Source organism: Monodon monoceros, unplaced genomic scaffold, assembly GCF_005190385.1.
Source record: "Monodon monoceros isolate NGI ecotype Baffin Bay Population unplaced genomic scaffold, NGI_Narwhal_1 Super_Scaffold_17, whole genome shotgun sequence".
Taxonomy (NCBI): domain Eukaryota; kingdom Metazoa; phylum Chordata; class Mammalia; order Artiodactyla; family Monodontidae; genus Monodon; species Monodon monoceros.
Window position 1 is genome coordinate 4184078 of NW_021703773.1, and position 20845 is coordinate 4204922.

At 39.6% G+C, this 20845-nt stretch overlaps 1 protein-coding gene across 1 annotated transcript in view; it reads right to left on the reverse strand.

The window, feature by feature from the left end:
- Nucleotides 1-8627: 8627 nt before the first annotated feature.
- Nucleotides 8628-20845, reverse strand: part of ADAM18 (ADAM metallopeptidase domain 18) — a 96598-nt gene continuing 84380 nt past the window's right edge. Inside the window, exons 20-21 of the mRNA XM_029226177.1 lie at nt 19115-19271; nt 8628-8795 (exon numbers count right to left, since the gene is read on the reverse strand). Coding sequence (XP_029082010.1) covers nt 8753-8795; nt 19115-19271 — 200 coding nt within the window. The 3' untranslated portion in view covers nt 8628-8752. The remainder of the gene's footprint in view (nt 8796-19114; nt 19272-20845) is intronic.

The following is a 20845-nucleotide window of genomic DNA, read 5'->3' on the forward strand; positions in this document are numbered from 1 at the left end:
AATTCCTGCTGGCAGGATGGCATTAGGTGATTGGTCAGGATGCTTCAAGGTTACTACATGGTGATTATTTTGCCTAATATGGAGTCGGGGCGGGGGGGGGGGGGCTGTCCGGTTTAGGTCAGGAGAGCCCATGGCAACAGTTGCTATGGGGGCTCCGTTAATTCCGGGATTTTTGTCCTGTGTCCTTGATGTAGGGCTCCACATTCCCCCCTCTTTTTATTTATGGGCCAAATCTTTGGCCCATTAACACCCTGCTCGTGACTATCTGCCTATCCCCATCTCGGGTCGCAGGGACCCAGGTCACTGCGGAAAGGGGCGATGGCCGTTCCTAGCTTCTTCCTGCTGGACGGGGCATAGTGGACCCCTGGGTCCCTATGCCCGCTCTCTGTCAGGGTGTATTTACGGAGGGAGATGAGAGCCCGTGGAATGGTAAGGCAGCTTGTTCCAACGTAGTCCCTGTGCCAACTGGCTGGTATCCTTGTTGTAGCACCATCTGGAATTGAATCTTTTGAACCTGCCGGGAGATGAACTTAGATAATGTGTTAATAACACAGCAACACAGCAAAGGCTATCAGGATTAATGGTCTCAACAAGGGCGATAGCCACGTCCGTATCTGGATCCCCAGAGAGGAGAGGAGGCTGGAAAGCCAGCTGGGGCTCCGTCCTGCTCTCTCTTTTAAATCTTCTATTAATTTGATGTTTTTCTTTAGAATCTGAACGTCTTCTTCAATGTGGGCGGAGGTATTAATATAGAAGCAGCATGTCTCATTTAGTAGGGCACAGACACCCCCCGTCTCAGCTGTTACAACATTAAGGGCCCTCCTATTTTGTAAAACCCCCTCGGCCGGAGAGCCTAGGGTGACTGCTGTTCCTCGGTGGCTGCTACCGCTGCCTTCCAAGGTTCCTGGACCATGATGGTGAGATGGAGAACGCTCTTCTCTAAGGGGTATGCCTGCAAACCAAAAGAGCCCTCTAAAGACACTGTGTATTATTTCGGGGCCGATCAAGAATTGGGTTATCGTAAGCATGTCCCCGCCAATCAGCAGTTCGTTTTTGTCTCTCCTGGACAGGTCTTAAGGCCTCCTCGAGGAAGGACCTAAGGTTGGGAATGCCTCCTGAGGAAGCTAAATCCTTTGTAGTCTTAATGGTAGCCTCTGGGGCCACAGCAATAATTGTGCAGGAGCCCCTCCAAAGTGTGGGAAGATCCAGATAGACCCCGTTACCGCATAGAGATGAAAATCCAGTGCCCCTCAAGGATACCCCCGTGTGGGTCCCCAGATCCAGGCCCTGACCTTTTGGGAGTTTTCCTCTGGAAATAGACTGGGGTACCGTGGCCTAGGATTATATGAGGAAGGCCGAGCTTCGAGGAAATAATCATGTAACGTAAAGGGGAGAATCCGGGCTCTGACTGATTATGAGTGGTGACGGGGGAATTGGCATAACAAATTCTGAATATTAGTTGAATTATGTTGTATTTTGGAGGAGAGTCTTGTCGGAGGTTAAACTAAGTAAGTGTCCAGTGGTCACACCAATTCCCACATATTTAGTTCCCAGGGCCGAGCTGTTTATGGGGATGTGGTCCTCATTAACATATTTCTTAGTCGCAGCATTTTTCCTTGAATTTCCCCAACGCAAAGTGGAATTATCTTCATGTACATCATATTCACCCTCCTTTGACCAGGGACCCCACTCCAGGCTAGTCTGATTAAAATTGAGGGTATAGTTACAAAGAGAGTCATTTAGCCAGCCCAAAATGGATCCCCATCCATCCATTAAAGGACTGGAGACAGTCCTTTAAATTATGTTTTTTCCAGTATGCATAATCCCCATTGTAGGTCGTGGGTATCTGATCTTCATCTGAAAATAGATTACTGAGATTAGCTTTAGAAAAGAGTATCCTTTAATAATTGAATTCAACTTTTTAGCAACATAACATAACAGCAAGGAACTATCTGGGAAGTGAGTCTTGGTAACACAGACCTTAAATAACAAAACCAGAATTTAATATTCAGTGAAACATAATTTTTTTTGTTTTTCATTGTGAGGGCATTAACCCTGCAGCCAGGGAAGCCTTATCACATCAAATACAAAAAATGAGCTTTGTCAGGGAGCCAGAAAAAGCCAAGTGGCCGTCTTGGATTTCCCATAGCCCCGACTCTTAGATTTTCAGCTATTGTTTACCCATTTTTAATTCCCTGATTTAGGAGTAGACTGTTGTCATGTTTTAAGGACATCAGGATGGCAAAAGTCTGACAATGAGGGGTTAATTTTTGTAAAAGCAGAATGAACTTTATCTACATGCGCCACAATCTTCATAGATCATTGTGAAATACTACTTATTTACTCAACCAAAGTAACAAAAGGATTTTAAAAGCAAATATAAATCACTTAAATGCAAAGTAATTCACACAGTCTGTTATCAAAAGCAGCATTCCAAGAAAAGTTTGTTCTTTTACCAGAGAGACAGAACCAAATTCCAGTCTGGAACCAGCTTACTATTAATAACAAAATTTATTTACCTAATTAATTTTAATTCAATCTTAGAAAGTCCTTTCTATAAATCTTGAAGAGGTAGTATCTTTACAAAGGCAGTTCAACATCTTAAGAAAACTTGTACCATGTATAAAACTCTTTTCTCGGGGTCCATTTTCCACAAACCTTTTTTATCACTTTCTGTATCCATCACTTCATTTTCCCATTCAGAAACAGCCACATGTAGGTCAGTCCTACTTCCTTTTTCCTTAATAAAATGCAATTCCATTCCTTATACCTTTTTTACTAAAAACATGCATCCTACTTTCCTACTTAAGCAACCATGAACTGTCCTTTATATCAGCACTCTGTAGATTGGTAAACATACATCCAAATAATTTTTGAAGAATGTGCTTTCTTATAGAAAATATCTCAGTGTGGCACCAAACACATTTTTTTAATAGTTCCAAACCTTTTGTTTCTCTGTAAAAGGAAGCCAATGTTCAGTAATTAATGTTTCAGTATCTTACTTTATTTGGAAATGGACTAGTTATTTAATAAACTTCCATCCTCTAACTTAATTTAGCACAACTCTAAATGTTTTAAGTTGTCGAATATCTGGAGAGATTATTCTTAAGTAGACATTCCTAAAACATAATTATTCCTAAAAAGTTCACCCAAAGCTCTCATCTCATTTGTATTTTCTTTTCTTAAAAGTTTCTTCACATTGAGTTATTTTTATTGCGGACAAATATAAAAAGATCTTATTTAGTTTATATTAAACCTAGGCACAATAAAAGTATTATACTTAATGCTGATGGCTCGAAAGACATGTCTATATTAATTAGATCAAGAAATGTAAACATTAACATAGGTATTAATTTAATATTGAATATTTCCCAGTTCATGTGAATCTGAAATTTATTTAGCTTAATTTTCCTTGTATTTAGAACTGTTTGATTTGTAAGCGCTTACTTTTCTGTTAAGCCAATTAAATAGAGCTCATTTACAAATTAACCTCAGCAGTATTATCCAAAGACAAAGACACATACTGAGACATAAACATATATCCAGGCCGTCAGAGATCTCATAGTTTCCACTTGAGATTTAAAATGTCTCTTTGCCTTTTTTTTTTTTTTTCCCTTGGCTTGAAGTTCTACTAATTAATCCAAGGCTGAAGTCTCAGGCAAAGTGGGCTGTGTTTGTAGCTCAAGGACATGGTAAGAGTTAACTTCAAGCCTTCTCCTAGGCATATTTTTGTTCTCTCAGGGTCAGAATTCTGAAAAAGATATTTCAACAAGCTAGCTCTCTCTAATTGCATATGCGAAAAGAACCAGTTTTGCAATTTCAAAAAAATTTTTATCTTAACCAATTTTCTCTGGAGTCTAAAGAATATTGTGGCCATCCTGACTGAAGGAACCTAACTTGTTTTGAATTTGGGAAACATCAGACATGGGGAAGGGAACATGGACTCTAATAGTGCCCATGTTTCCATTTGCTACTTCCTGGCGTTGGGCAGTCCTCGATCTTGTGTGGGGAGGGGAGGGGGGCTTTTGCCCTGATAAGGGGGTACCTGTTGGGGAGCTGTGGGTTGAGGTGGGGTCACAGGCTGAAGCAGGGGGTTCATGGGGTGGAGGACAGGAAAGGTCGAGTAGAGGGTCGCCTAGGAGATCTGATAGAGAGGGAGACTGAGCGGGTTTGGAGGATAAGGTGGCAACAGAAAGACACATGTGGCATGAGTCCCTCAGCTCCGGATTCTTACTAAGGGCCATAAAGGTCTGGACTTAAGGAACCTCTGAGTCCTTTCCTTGTTTCCGGCAAAAGAGATCAAGTTGGAGGATCGTGTTATAATTTAGTGTGCCATTAAGAGGCCATTGTTCTCGGTCCCTCAGTTTATACTGGGGCCAATCTGTGTTACAAAAGAAAATGAGCCTCTTCTTTTTGAGATTTTCAGGGTCAAATTTTCCCAGTTCCTGAGGATACAAACGAGGGGTGAGTCCGAGGGAGGCTCCCGAGACGATCCACAACCCATTCTTAGCCTGTACGCCGTAGAAAGGGCGCACTGAGAATCACCGGCTGACAGAGAGGCGTCCCCTTTGTCCCAGTGATCTCTCATTGCGACTAAGACACAAAATGGGCCGACTGTCCCAACAATCGCGTCTGACCGTGAGAGGTGACCCTGAGCGTGCGACTGAGGCACCATGCGACTCGGGCAGGGGAAGAAAGAAAAGAGAGAGAGATTCCCGGGACCCCCCGGGTGACTCACCGCTCGGCGATGCCCTGAAACGTGAAAGGCAACACTTAGGCTCCTGTAAGTCAATCCGGACGGAGAAAAAGGTGAAAGCAACAAAGACAGGCTGAGGAATCGGCCTCGTAGTCCTGCCGGGAAGGTGGCGGCCAAGGGGAGGGGGCTCAGTGTTCTGCTTGAACCAGTGTGTGCCTCACGGTGCACGGAAGTTGCCTTGATGGGGGCAGATGCTCTAACAGCCTGGTCCGTTCCGTGACCCCCTTATCCTTTCAGGGAAGTCTTCAAGCGTCAGGCGCCCTGATGGCTTTTAAATGCCTGACCCGTGCCCGCACGATACCAATCGGCCCAGTCTGCAGTCAGGAGGAAAACAGAGGGACCCTCACCCGTTCTGGGCGGCAGTTACTGGGGCAAAGAGAGCCATGGAGCCTTCGGAACACAACAGGGTATGTGTGTGTGTGGCCAGAGTCCTCTGTTGCTTCCCCGGCAGCTTGCCTGTTCACAGAGGGTCCCAAGAAATGAGGAGAGGAGGTCGGGGGAGGAGATCCCCCCGGAGATGTTGCCCGTACGGGCCACCAAAATGTCGTGGTCCGAGCGCGGGTTGGAAGAAGAATTTCCGGACACGAAGTATTTTAGAAAAGAGTGAGTTTATTGAGAGCAAAGAGCAGAGTTAGTGAGGGGCGCTGCGAATCCAGCGGGCCCACTTCCTGATAGACCAGGGAGAGCCGACCCCCTTTGTGGGCTAGTAGCCAACTTTTATAGCCTCAAGACAAAGAAAATTTCTGTTGGCAGGATGGCATTAGGTGATTGGTCAGGATGCTTCAAGGTTACTGCATGGTGATTATTTTGCCTAATATGGAGTCGGGGAGAAGGGCTGTCCGGTATAGATTAGGGGAGCCCATGGCAACAGTTGCTATGGGGGCTCCGTTAATTCCGGGATTTTTGTCCTGTGTCCTTGATGTAGGGCTCCACAGTATCCTTCCCTTCCTTTATCCTATTGTGTGAGAGTAAAAATGTAGAGTTTGCCTTCCACATTCTGCATATCACATAATGATACCACCATATACCATTATTTGAGGCAGAAATCTGTTTCAACAACAAAATATACCTGTACCTTCTTGGTAAAAATGAAATGTAAAAAAATATGTTCTTTGCATTATGGCTAAGCACTCTTTAAATTACCTCAAAGTCTCACAATATACTTATGAGCGAGGTATGGTTCTATTATACCCATTTTACAGTTAAGGAAACTGAAGAACTATTTTGGCACCGAGCTAGTGTGTGATGGAGACTTGGAAGCATCACCTCCCTCAACACCTTGCAGCTTTTTCATCATTATTACACATACTAATCCATTTTTCAGTGCCCAGTTATCCTTTGTTAAACTTTCTAATTAATCCTGAGAATTTGTATGTAAAATTGTAACAGGGAAGAACCAATCTGACTCTGTATTAGGTCTGTTTCTTACTTTAGCCTTGGTGCTCTGTTGCCTGTGCTTAGTTATGCTGGCTCTGTGCCTTTTGTAAAAGAATGTTGCCTGTAGCCTGAAATATACAGGAGAGCCTATTTTCAAGGCTCTGACCTTTAAGAGTCTATTCATATAGAGATAAAAAGTTGCAGAACAGAGAATAATATTTGTTCTGTTGGAGGGTTACAGGAGCATGTGACCTGACCTACGTGGACAGCTGCAAAGAGGTTTGTAACAACCAACCTCGCTCCTCCTTCATCTTGCCTTTAAAAGTGCTTTGCTGAAACCCTTGGAGGAGGTTCAGGGTTTTTGGGGGCAGGAGCCACCTGTCTCCCTACATGGCCCCGCAATAAACTTTTCTCTGCTCCAAACTCCTACGTTTTGGTTTGTTTGGCCTCACTGTGCATTGGGCACAGGAACTTGTGTTCAGTAACAAAATGTCTCAAGCTTTCAATCTAAATAACAATACAATCTGCAAAAAAAAAAAAAAAAAGCTGGTGTATATATTACCTTTCAAATCTTATTGAGTTTATATTTATTTTTAAATTATGTTACAAAATAAAGATAGTCAATCATCATTATTCAATTATTGCATATCTGCAAATTTGCCTATTTGCTCAGATTTATTTATAAGCCCCCATATCAATATTTGTAGCTCTTTTTGGATCATTTGAGTTTACGAACAAATGGCCAAAAATTCATTTGTAACAAGGCTCACACTCCCAGCTGAGGCTGAACAGCTGATACTCTGCCTTCTTATTGCAGCTCTGCTGCAGAGATGACCAGAAGATGGAGTTGGCACTGTATTGAAGAAGCTTGGGTTCTGAGGCCAGTTGCAGGGTGTTGGAATCTCAGCTATGGAATCTTACCTATTGCTGACATGGTCCCAGGCAAGTCACTTTTCACTTCTCCTTTGTAAATTAGGGAAAATAGAATCTTCCAGGATGAGATGTTTGCAGGATTTAAGATCGCAATCTCTATGAGATACATACGTATTTCCCCTTGAAATGTTGATTCAGCAATAGCTAATTCAGCGTTTGGGGCTTTATAGAACATAGTTATCACAAGAATTGAATGCATTAGTATGATCTCACTAATATAAGAATAAATATTAAAACTATTTTTTTTAGAGATAAAAGGTCCAGTAGACTTTTTGTGAAATAGAAACTTGGTCAATTATTTTTTTTTCCTGAGTCTGTAATTTAAAAATATGTGTGTATGTATGTTTATGTACGTTACAATGTTTATGTATTGATTGTGACATAATGAAAAAAATAAAATATTAAAACATTTGCTCTTATTCAGACAAAATGGCTATTTAACAAAATAAATATAAACACAAAAATAACTTTACAAATGATATGTATGAACTGATTTGGGCCATGTAGTCCAGAAAGAATAAAATACCCATAAAACACAAAGAATGATTTCTTAATGACAGGAGTTTCTGAGACCTTTGTCCCAGTCTTCTGTGGCACTGTAATTTGTATAAGTGATATTTCAGAATCTACAGTGAGCAAAACAGGTGTGACCGTTCCCCAGCACACGGCAGCATCCTTATCCTTCTCTTACTTGTCCTCTCCTATCACATCACTCGTGGATCTTCCAAGCCCCAGCGGGCATGCGCGTGCACACATGCACGCACACGCGCGCACACACACACACACACACACACACACACACACAATCATACTGCGCAGGGTTCCAGGAAGAGGTTCATCTAGAAGCGGGAGTGTTACTACCCCACCACTGTCCAGAGACCCTCGGGGCTGGCTGACCTCAGCCCTGGGTAGGTGAAGAAGGGCTGCTCCCAGGACCCCATCCAGGTTCCCTCCTCCCCTCACCTCCCTGGAAGACAGGCGCCCCCTCCTGCGGCGCAGGGTCCCGGAGTGAGGGACAACTAACTCAGTCCTGCTCAGAGCCCTCCGACCAGCGGGCCCGCCAGGGGCCTGAAACTGGGCGGGCTCGGACCTGACGCCGGACTCTCCCCAGCCCGGCCTGGGCTTCTGCAGCAAGGAGGGCGACGCCCCCCGCGCCAAGGGACCCTGCGACGACGGGCCACCCTCCTATCCAGCAGGGTCCTCACTTACGATGGCCCGTGGAGGTCAGCGGGCCCAGCCCTGAGAGGAACAGCAAGAGAGACAGCATTGCGTGGCCGGCTGGCCTCGCCACCGGGGTTGACTGGAAACGGTGCATCGAGCGCGTGGAGCCCTGCGCTCTAGGTCCCAGCGGCGAGGGGCAGGGAGGGAGGGCAGAGCGGGAGGAGGGACGGGGCAGGGAGGGGTTGGGGGGCTGGCCTGGGGGCGGGGGTGGGGCGGGTGGAGATGGTGGGGCTGGTGGGGGGAGGGTGAGTGGGGTGAGGGGTGGAAGTGTGGCTACGGCTCCGTGGACCCAGACTCCACCTGTGGCCAGGTGTATGCCCAGAAGCATAGGGGAGACTTCCTCCTGCCCAAGTGCGCTTTATTTTCAAAAATTTGACATTTTAAACGTATTCAGTGGTATCATAGGGTTACAAAACACCTTCTCTTCTGCATGTAGCCCACTTGATGATGAAGTTCTTGGCAATATTAATAGTCCACGTCATAACTCTCTGGTACAATGGCTGAATGACTAGTGAAAGAAAAAGAAAATAGAAATTCACAATATCTTTAGTAGCAGGCGGTTTCCTACTTTAACTGTATCTACTGCCAGATTTCTGTTTTAAGTCTCAGATCAAAACACTCACGCAAAGGAACACAGACAGTAAAAAATAAAAAATCAACTCTAATAGATTAACTGAAATATTCATTATAGGTAAGTTTGTTTCTTAGAAAACTAAGCAGTCCAAATAAAAAGCTAAACATTAAATGTATGTATTCATATATGAATATGTATTTATATGTATAAATGTGTGCATTTTTTAGGTTTTTTTTTACAGCAGGTTTTTATTCGTTATCTATTTTATACACAGTAGTGTATATATGTCAATCCCAATCTCCCAATTCATCCCTCCCTCCCCTGCCTTCCCCCCTTGGTGTCCATACGTTTGTTCTCTACATCTGTGTCTCTATTTCTGCCCTGCAAACGGTTCTTCTGTACCATTTTTCTGAATTCCACATATATGCGTTAATATACAATATTTGCTTTTCTTTCTGACTTGCTTCACTCTATGACAGTCTCTAGGTCCATCCACTTCTCTACCAATGAACCAACTTCGTTCCTTTTTGTGGCTAAGTACTATTCCATTGTATATATGTACCACCTCTTGTTTATCCATTCTTCTGTTGATGGGCATTTAGGTTGCTTCCATGACTTGGCTATTGTAAATAGTGCTTTAATGAACACTAGGGTACATGTGTCTTTCTGAATTGTGGTTTTCTCTGGATATATGCCCAGTAGTGGGATTACTGGGTCATATGGTATTTTTAGTTTTTTAAGGAACCTCCATACTGTTTTCCATAGTGGCCATATCAATTTACAGCCGGGGGACTGTAACACTTGGGGGTGTGGGCCCGCCAAGGACGATGGGGCCCTCCCGAGCCACCTTCCCCCTGCTGTCCCATCAATGGTGCAACAGGGTTCCCTTTTCTCCACACCTTCTCCAGCATTTGTTGTTTGTAGATTTTCTGATGATGCCCATCCTAACTGGTGTGAGGTGATACCTCATTGTAGTTTTGATTTGCATTTCTCTAATAATTAGTAATGTTGAGTAGCTTTTCATGTGCCTCTTGGCCATCTGTATGTCTTCTTTGGAGAAATGACTATTTAGGTCTTCTGCCCATTTTTTAATTGGGTTTGTTTTTTTTTTTTTAACATTGAGCTGCGTGAGATGTTTATATATTTTGGAGATTAACCCTTTGTCTGTTGATTTGTTTGCAAATATTTTCTCCCATTCTGAGGTTGTCTTTTCATGTTGTTTATAGTTTCCTTTGCTGTGCAAAAGCTTTTAAGTTACATTAGGTCCCATTTGTTTATTTTTGTTTTTATTTGCATTACTCTAGGAGGTGGGTCAAAAAGGATCTTGCTGTGATTTACGTCAAAGAGTGTTCTTCCTATGTTTTCCTCTAAGAGTTTTACAGTGTCCGGTCTTACATTTAGGTCTTTAATGCATTTTGAGTTTATTTTTGTGTATGGTGTTAGGGAGTGTTCTAATTTCATTCTTTTACATATAGCTGTCCAGTTTCCCCAGCACACTTATTGAAGAGACTGTCTTTTCTCTGTTGTATATCCTTGCCTCTTTTGTTATAGATTACTTAACCATAGGTGTGTGGGTTTATCTCTGGGCTTTCTATCCTGTTCCATTGATCTATATTTCTGTTTTTGTGCCAGTATCATATTGTCTTGATTACTGTAGCTTTGTAGTATAGTCTGAAGTCTGATTCCTCCAACTCCATTTTTTCCCCCTCAAGATTGCTTTGGCTATTTGGGGGTCATTGTGTCTCCATACAAGTTTTAAGATTTTTTGTTCTAATTCTGTAAAAAATGCCATTGGTCATTTGACAGGTATTGTATTGAATCTGTAGATTGCTTTGGGTAGTATAGTCATTTTCGCAATATTGATTCTTCCACTCCAAGAACATGGTATATCTCTCCATCTGTTTGTGTCATCTTTGATTTCTTTCAACAGTGTCTTATACTTTCTGAGTACAGGTCTTTTACCTCCTTAGGTATGTTTATTCCTAGGTATTTTATTCTTTTTGTTGCAGTGGTGAATGGGATTGTTTCCTTAATTTCTCTTTCTGATCTTTTGTTGTTAGTGTAAAGGAATGCAAGAGATTTCTGTGCATTTTGTATCCTGCAACGTTACCACATTCACTGATTACCTCTAGTAGTTTTCTGTTGGCATCTTTAGGATGCTCTATGTATAGTATCATGTCATCTGCAAACAGTGACAGTTTTACTTCTTCTTTTTCAATTTGTATTCTTTTTATTTTTTTCTTCTCTGATTGCCATGGTGAGGACTTCCAAAATTATGTTGAATAATAGTCACAAGAGTGGACATCCTTGTCTTGTTCCTGATCTTAGAGGAAATGTTTTCAGTTTTTCACCACTGAGGATGATGTTTGCTGTGGGTTTGTCGTATATGGCCTTTATGATGTTGAGGTAGGTTCCCTCTATGCCCACTTTCTGGAGAGTTTTTGTCATAAATGTGTGTTGAATTTTGTCAAAGGCTTTTTCTGCATCTATTGAGATCATATGGTTTTTATTCTTCAATTTGTTAATATGGTGTATCACATTGATTGATTTGCGTATATTGAAGAATCTTTGCATCCCTGGGATAAATCCCACGTGATCATGCTGTATGATCCCTTTAATATGTTGTTGGATTCTGTTTGCTAGTATTTTATTGAGGATTTTTGCATCTATATTCATCAGTGATACTGGTCTGTAATTTTCTTTTTTTGTAGTATCTTTGTCTGGTTTTGGTATCGGCATGATGGTGGCCTCGTAGAATGAGTTTGGGTGTGTTTCTTCCTCTGCAATTTTTTGGAAGAGTTTGAGAAGGATGGGTGTTAGCTCTTCTGTAAATGCTTGATAGAATTCACCTGTGAAGCCATCTGGTCCTGGACTTCTGTTTGTTGGAAGATTTTAAATCACAGTTTCAATTTCATTGCTTGTGATTGGTCTGTTCATCTTTTCTATTTCTTCCTGGTTCAGTCTTGGAAGATTACACCTTTCTAAGAATTTGTCCATTTCTTCCAGGTTGTCCATTTTATTGGCATAGAGTTGCTTGTAGTAGTCTCTTATGATGCTTTGTATTTCTGCGATGTCCATTGTAACTTCTCCTTTTTCATTTCTAATTTTATTGATTTGAGTCCTCTCCCTCTTTTTCTTGATGAGTCTGGCTAAAAGTTTATCAATTTTTTTTTATCTTCTCAAAGAAACAGCTTTTAGTTTTTTTCATCTTTGCTATTGTTCTCTTCGTTTCTATTTCATTTATTTCTGCTCTGATCTTTATGATTTCTTTCCTTCTACTAACCTTGGGTTTTGTTTGTTCTTCTTTCTCTAGTTCCTTTAGGTGTAAGGTTAGATTGTTTATTTGACATTTTTCTTGTTTCTTGAGGTAGGATTGTACTGCTATAAACTTCCCTCTTAGAACTGCTTTTGCTGCCTCCCATAGGTTTTGGATCATTGTGTTTTCGTTGTGATTTTTCTCTAGGTATTTTTCGATTTCCTCTTTGATTTCTTCAGTGATCTCTTGGTTATTTAGTAGCGTATTGTTTAGCCTCCATGTGTTTGTGTTTTTTATGTTTTTTTCCCCCCTGTAATTGATTTCTAATCTCATAGCATTGTGGTCAGAAAAGATGCTTGCTATGATTTCAATTTTCTTAAATTTACTGAGGCTTGAGTTGTGAACCAAGATGTGATCTATCCTCGAGGATGTTCCGAGTGCACTTGGAAGAAACTGTAATCTGCTGTTTTTGGATGGAATGTCCTATAAATAGCAATGAAATCTACCTGGTTTCTTGTGTCATTTAAAGTTTGTGTTTCCTTATTAATTTTCTTTCTGGATGATCTGTCCATTGGTGTAAGTGAGGTGTTAAAGTCCCCCAGTATTACTGTGCTTACTGTTGATTTCCCCTTTCATGGTTGTTAGCATTTGCCTTATGTATTGAGGTGCTCTTATGTTGGGTGCATATATATTTATAATTGTTATATCTTTTTCTTGGATTGATCCCTTGATCATTACATAGTGTCCTTCCTTATCTCTTGTTACATTATTTTAAAGTCTATTTTATCTGATATGAGTATTGCTTCACCTGCTTTCTTTTGATTTCCATTTGCATGGAATATCTTTTTCCATCCCCTCACTTTCAGTCTGTATGTGTCCCTAGGTCTGAAGTGGGTCTTTTGTAGACAGCATATATATGGGTCTTGTTTTTGTACCCATTTGGCAAGCCTGTGTGTTTTGGTTGGAGCATTTAATCCATTCATATTTAAGGTAATTATCAAAATGTTCCATTACCATTTTCTTAATTGTTTTTGATTTGCCTTTGTAGGTCCTTTTTTCCTCTTGTGTTTCCCACTTAGAGAAGTTCCTTTAGCATTTGTGGTAGAGCTGGTTTGGTGGTGCTAAATTCTCTTGGCTTTTGCTTGTTTGTAAAGCTTTTGATTTCTCCATCAAATCTGAATGAGATCCTTGCTGGGTAGAGTAATCTTGGTTGTAGATTCTTCCCTTTCATCACTTTAAATATATTGTGCCACTCCCTCCTGGCTTGTAGAATTTCTGCTGAGAAATCAGCCGTTAACCTTATTATTATTTTTTGCGGTACGCGGGCCTCTCACTGCTGCGGCCTCTCCCACCACGGAGCACAGGCTCCGGACGCACAGGCCTGGCGGCCACGGCCCACAGGCCCAGCCGCCCCGCGGCATGTGGGACTCTCCCTGGCTGGGGCACGAACCCGTGTCCCCTGCATCGGCAGGTGGACTCTGAACCACTGCGCCTCCAGGGAAGCCCCGTTAACCTTATTTATGGGAGTTCCCTTGTATGTTATTTGTCATTTTTTCCCTTGTTGCTTTTAATAATTTTTCTTTGTCCTTAATTTTTGTCAATTTAATTACTAGGTGTCTCAGTGTGTTTCTCCTTGGGTTTATCCTGCCTGGGACTCTCTGTGCTTCCTGGACTTGGGTGGCTATTTCCTTTCCCATGTTAGGGAGGTTTCCAACTATAATCTCTTCAAACATTTTCTCGGGTCCTTTCTCTCTCTCTTCTCCTTCTGGGGCCCCTATAATGCTAATGTTGTTGCATTTAATGTTGTCCCAGTGGTCTCTTAGCCTGTCTTCATTTCTTTTCATTCTTTTTTCTTTATTCTGTTCTGTGGCAGTGAATTCCACCATTCTGTCTTCCAGGTCACTTATCCATTCTTCTGCCTCAGTTATTCTGCTATTGATTCCTTCTACTGTATTTTTCATTTCAGTTATTGTATTGTTCATCTCCATTTGTTATTTAATTCTTCTAGGTCTTTGTTAAACATTTCTTGTATCTTCTTGATCTTTGCCTCCATTCTTTTTCCGAGGTCCTGGATCATCTTGACTATCATTATTCTGAATTCTTTTTCTGGAAGGTTGCCTATCTCCACTTCATTTAGTTGTTTTTCTGGGGTTTTATCTTGTTCCTTCAGCTGGTACATAGTCCTCTGCCTTTACATTTTGTATATCTTTCTGTGAATGTGGTTTTCTCTCCACAGGCTGCAGGATTGTAGCTCTTCTTGCTTTTGCTGTCTCCCCTCTGGTGGATGAGGCTATCTAAGAGGTCTGTGCAAGCTTTCTGATGGGATGGGAAGGACTGGTGGTGGGTAGAGCTAGGTGTTGCTCTGCTGGGCAGAGCTCAGTAAAACTTTAATCTGCTTGTCTGCTGGTGGGTGGGGCTGAGTTCTCTCCCTGTTGGTTGTTTGGCCTGAGGCGACCCAACACTGGAGCCTACCCGGCTCTTTGGTGGGGCTAATGGCGGACTCCGGGAGGGCTCACACCAAGGAGCACTTCCCAGAACTTCTGCTGCCAGTGTCCTTGTCCCCATGGTGAGCCACAGCCATCCCCCGTCTCTGCAGGAGACCCTCCAAGACTAGCAGGTAGGTCTGGTTCAGTCTCTTATGGGGTCACTGCTTCTTCCCCCTGGGTCCTGATGCACACATTATCTTGTGTGTGCCCTCCAAGAGTGGAGTGTCTGTTTCCCCCAATCCTGTCAAAGTCCTGCAATCAAATCCCACTAGCCTTCAAAGTCTGATTCTCTGGGAATTCCTCCTCCCATTGCCAGACCCCAAGGTTGGGAAGCCTAACGTGGGGCTCAGAACCTTCACTGCAGTAGATGGACTTCTGTGGTATAATTGTTCTCTGGTTTGTGAGTCACCAACCCAGTGGTTATGAGATTTGCTTTTATTGTGATTGCACTCCTCCTACCATCTCATTGCGGCTTCTCCTTTGTCTTTGGATATGGGGTATCTTTTTGGTGAGTTCCGGTGTCTTCCTGTCGATGACTGTTCAACTGTTGTGATTCCGGTGCTCTCTCAAGAGGGAGTGAGTGCACGTCCTTCTACTCCGCCATCTTGAACCAATCTCCTATGTGTGCATTTTATTTACTTTACTGTTGATTTATAATTTAAGTATGAGGCAAAATAATTACAGCCTTGACATGACTGAAAACAATCGAAATCCATTTATTTATTTAGTTTTGTACACTTTTGGTTCTTAGAAAAATCTATGGTTTAGAAAGACTATGGTGAAAGTCTAAATACAATTTTTTCCCAGTCACTGTGGAGTTCACACATTGAAAGGCTACAGAGTTAACTTGAAGAGGACTTTCATTTCATGTTTTAATTTATGGGTTGGGGGAAATTTATTTTTTATAAGAATAATTTTTATTATGGTAAAACACACATAACATAAAATTTACCATCCTATTTTTTAGTGTACAGTTTATTGCTATTAAGTATATTCAGTGTTGTACAAACATCACCAGCTACCATCTCCAAAAATCTTCATTTTGAAAAACTGAAACTCTATACCCATTAAACAATAACTCCTCATTCCTTCCTATCCCAAACCCTGGCAACCACCATTTTATTTTCTCTCTCTAGGAATTTGACTACTCCGGGTACCTCATGTTAGTGAACTCATACAGTATTTGTCTTTTGTGACTAGGTTATTTCATGTAACATAATGTCCTCAAGGTTCATTCATCTGCCTTGTAGCATGTGTCAGAATTTCCTGCCTTTTAAAGGCTAGATCATAAATATTCCATTGCATGTTTAAACCACATTTTGCTTTATCCATTCATCTGTTGATGGACACTTGTGTTGCTTCCATCTTTAGCTATTGTGAACAAAGGTGCAATGAACATTGGTGTACAAGTAGCTCTTGGAGAAACTGCTTTTGATTATTTTGGCTATATACCCAGAATATTACAAATAAAAAGGCAACCAAAAAATGGGAGAATTTGCAAATCATATACCTGATAAGAGATGAATATACAGAATATGTAGAGAACTCCTAAAATTCAACAACAACAAAACCCCAAACAATCTGATTCAAAAATGGCCAAAGGACTTGAATAGACATTTCTCCAAAGAAGATATACTAATGGAATATAAGCACATGAAAAGATGCTCATTAATCATTATGAAAATGCAAATAAAAACCATGATAAGCTACAACCTCATACCCATTAAGATGTCAGAAAGCATATATATATATATATATATATATATATATATATGCATAGTTATATATATGATATATATAGTTACATACATAAAACTTCTCTCTATATATGAATATTTAGGTTATATATATGTATGTATATCTAGGTATATATATTTGAAATATATTCCTTCTGGAAGCCCAAGTAATTTGTGTTGTATTCCTGGCTTCAACCCAAATGTGTATTCACCATAACTATGATTTTTCCTCTTGGTCTTGCAGAAAGTGATTAAATGGAAGTTCTTAGGTGTGTGGTCTGTGAGTTTGTGTTATGGTCCACTCTAAGAAAAGTTAGTCTTCTACTAAGTCTCCCAATGTCTAGCCCTCTGCTTGCACAGTTTTTAGTGTGAGTTAAAAGCAACAACAGCAAAAAGTCTTTTTCAAACCTTGCCAAATATTAATACATTTTAATGCAGTTTAACTTCATTATGAAGGCAGAGAAAACCAATCTTCATGAAGCATTATTTTCTTTCCATTCTGCTTTCTAAGAGACAAACTTCAACATAAAAGAGGATTTTAAAGGAATTTATACCTTTATTTATTTACTTAACCTGTGGCATGTGAAAAAGATAACTCACATCTTTCCTTTAGGCAAACTTATTTGCAAATATGAATTAAAGAGAAAATCACATTCTAATGTTTGAAACCTGGAAAAAGATACATTACAGAAAAAAAAAATCGTTATCCTATAAATAAGCAGACTTGCACTGTAAAATTGACCATGAAAATAAAAAACATCTTATTTCCTTCATTCAAAATTAGACCTACATATATATTGGTCAGTTGGTTTTCAACAAAGGTGCAAAGGCATTTTGATGAAGATACGACAGTTCTTTCAACAAATGGTGCTGGACCATTTGGCATACATATGCAAAAATACAAACCTTATCACATACTTCACACCTTAATCTAAATTTACTTCAAATTTTACACAAAAATTATCTTAAAATGGATCATAGATCTAAATGTGAAATGCAAAGCTATAAATCTTCAAGAAGAAAGCACAGGAGAAAATCTGAGTGACCTTGGGTTTGGTGGTGAGTTTTTAAATATAACAACAAAAGTATAATCCAAGAAGGAAAATAATGATAAAATTAAAAACTTTTCCTCAGCAAAAGACACTGTGGTTAGAATGAAAATATGACACATATCTGAAGAAAACATTTGCAATTTTTATATCTGATAAAGGCCTTATCTGCAGGATATATAAAGACAGGTGTGTGTATGTATGTGTTGTACACATATATTGAATTTATATATCCATCTATTGTGAGGATCTAGACACGATGAAATACAAGAAGCAAGGAGCACACCTAGCATCTAGATCTGTTTCTAATATTGTTCTCCAATAAAAGAAACCAAGAATCCTTGTAGAAATGCATGCTTCTAGGCCTGTGGCCAGGAATATACAAGATGATTCTGGAACACCTTATAGAACCCAAAAGTGAAGAGCTGCTCAAAAAACAAAAACATATGGGGTACATTTAGTTGCTTCCTTTTATAGATTTTAGTATAAAAAGGGAGAAAAATAATCTTACAGGTGTTTTCATGTTTTCCGGAAATACCTGACAAACACTACTTCCTCCAGGTAATCAAGGTTGATATTAAGTTATCAGTTGGTAGTATTTGCCTTTGATATTGATGTGATGAGAACGACATTCCACCTCTGTGATCTTCCTACCTAAAACCCATAGCCCCAGCCTAATGCATGATGGAAATAAATGTATGGCTACAAGATGATTTTTTTCCATCTGATGAAAATTATGTTTTCAGTGGCTCCAGTATATACACTTATAGAATAAACAAAGATGGAGGGCCGAATGGTACACATCCCAGGCCTGGTGGGAGAGTTTATAAAGGAACAGTCATTAACGCTGGGTGCAGCAGAAATTTTTGGATGTGAAGATGTATTGAGCATGTACTTTACTCACGTTCCCTCTACGATATTACCTGTCAGGACTTTCTTTGAATTCTCTTTTCCTCTGTAAAGGCTCGTGATAGGCCAGTTAAGTCACTTCCTCTTTCAGGGAATATGATCCATCACTTCCCTGAACGATATGCATGTAATGTGTGTGCAATTGAGCGTGTTTTCATAAAATGGACTAGTAATAATAGCTTTCAAAGAAAATGTAACTTTGAAGCTGAAATCCTCATTCGTAATGTTACATTTCGGAATTAATATGAGGGTTTCTTACCTTCAATGAGTTAAATGTTAGGTCATCAGAAGAGAAGACGCACAAATGTAAGAAAATAGTCTGCACAAATGTGTAAGAAACAGTATCTGATTTCAAAGGAATTCTGTAGAGATTTTTTAACAGTATTTGAGACTACTAAAGAGATAGAAATATTATGATGTTCAAGGGTTTATTAGTGACATGTTTAACACAAATTCTAAATTGGAAAAAAAAGGTTTCCCCAAAGGAAACAAACACTCATACTTAATTTAGATCCAACTAGAAAGGAACTTAAAATGATACACCAAATATATTCTTCTCTGACATATTAAGTCCCTAGTACAGTGTGGAATATTCGTCAGGAGAACAGTTTTGGAGCAGTCAAAATTTTGACTTGCCTTAATATACTAACAATGAACTACTGGGAAAACAAAATGGTTAAAATGCCATTTACCTTAGATTTAAAATAGCACTTATTTAATAATAAATATAACAAATGTTATGCAATTATGAATTTATGACACTGGTTAATGACCAGCACAATTTAAAATAATAAATTATTTGTAAAATCATATTTACCCCTCATATTCTGCACTCTCTTTGTTGCATGATTTTCTCATTTCATTTCTCTTCATGATCATAATGGTGAAAATTATGAAAAAGGGCAGAACAATGTAGAAACTCAATATAAACCAGTTCTGATGTGCATTGTAGCCTTTTTTAGTAAAAATTGTAACTAGAAATGAAACATAGAACATTTGAATAAATTTATATTTATTTCACTTTAATCATATGTGTACATATAAAATCATATACCTAATCGAAAGTTTAATACCTTGCAAACTCTTATAGGAGAAAACAGAAGGACATTTAAGCTCATAGCCAAAACGTCAATGGTACATTTTTCATAGATTTACTAGTCATCTTTTATGCATATTTGTTTAATTATTATGATACTGTATACATATTTTGAGGTCTGCTTATTACATGCTGCTTATTTATGGCATCATATTTTAAAAGGTGTATATTAATAGGGCTTAAGCTAAAAATTTAGCAAAATACTGTGAAAAACCGCCATCCCCCTCCCTCGCCAAGTCACATAGCTTCTCTCCTTGGAGGAAACCGTTTTGAAATGACTCATGTTTCTCCATCTAGTATTTATATTTTATACGTATGAATAAAATCCATATCTATACCTATCCTGGTATCTGTATCTACCTATATGTAAAGTGTGTGTTGTGTGTATTTTTCCCCTCTCGTTGACGTTCAACGACATATTTATGCCCTTTCGTTATTTCTTACACCTAAAAACTTGAAGTATTACGCAATTCAGAAAAGTACACAGTAAATAAATATGTTAACAAAGAATTAGCAAAATCATCCAGATCAACATACCCTGTTAGACTCCCCAAAGCATCCTCAGGACATTTTCTAATCATCATTCCTCTCCAAAGGTTACATGCGTATTGATCTCTTCCATTATTATTTATTTAGTAAATTTTTTACTGAACTATAACATACTAACAGAAATGCATGCATGCCATAATTTTACAGCTCAAAGAATTTTCTAAATTGAACATATCTATGTAACCAGCAGCACCAAATCCAGGAAACTTAGTATTACCAGCATCCCATGACCTCCAATCTGCTTTCTTTCAGCCACCATCCTTCCCAATGAGAATCACTAATCCATGGTCTCTAAGAGCACGGATCATTTTTGACAGATTTTAAACTTTATATAAATAGAGTTATATTGTGTGTATTTCTATTCTATCTGATTATTTTTTGGCTCAATATTATGTAATTTAGGGATTCACCCAGATTATCGCTTATAGTTGTAAAATATTCATTCTCCTCACTGCATATAATATCTTTATGTAGAAATAACAGCTATTAATGCATTCTATTTCTCATGAGCATTGGGTTATTTACAATTATGGGTGTTATGAATAGTGCTGCTATGAATATTATACTACATGTCTCTTAGTCAATGTATGTGTGCACATCTCTCAGGTATATGCCCTTGGGAGTGGTGATGCTTATTCATAGCAGGTGCCTAAATTGAACATTTGTAACTTTTCCAATGATTTTCCTAAGTGGTTGCAGAAATCACATTCCCATTAGCAGTGGATGAGAGTCTTGGTATATTTGGTATTTTCATTCTTTTTATTATAGTTATTCTTCATATACAATGAAATGCAAACATTGTAACTGTACAGATGGATAAGATTGAACAAATATGGCGTACATTTAAAAGATTTTTTTTTTGACATCTGTGGATTTTTCATTTATGTAAAATTCTTATCATTT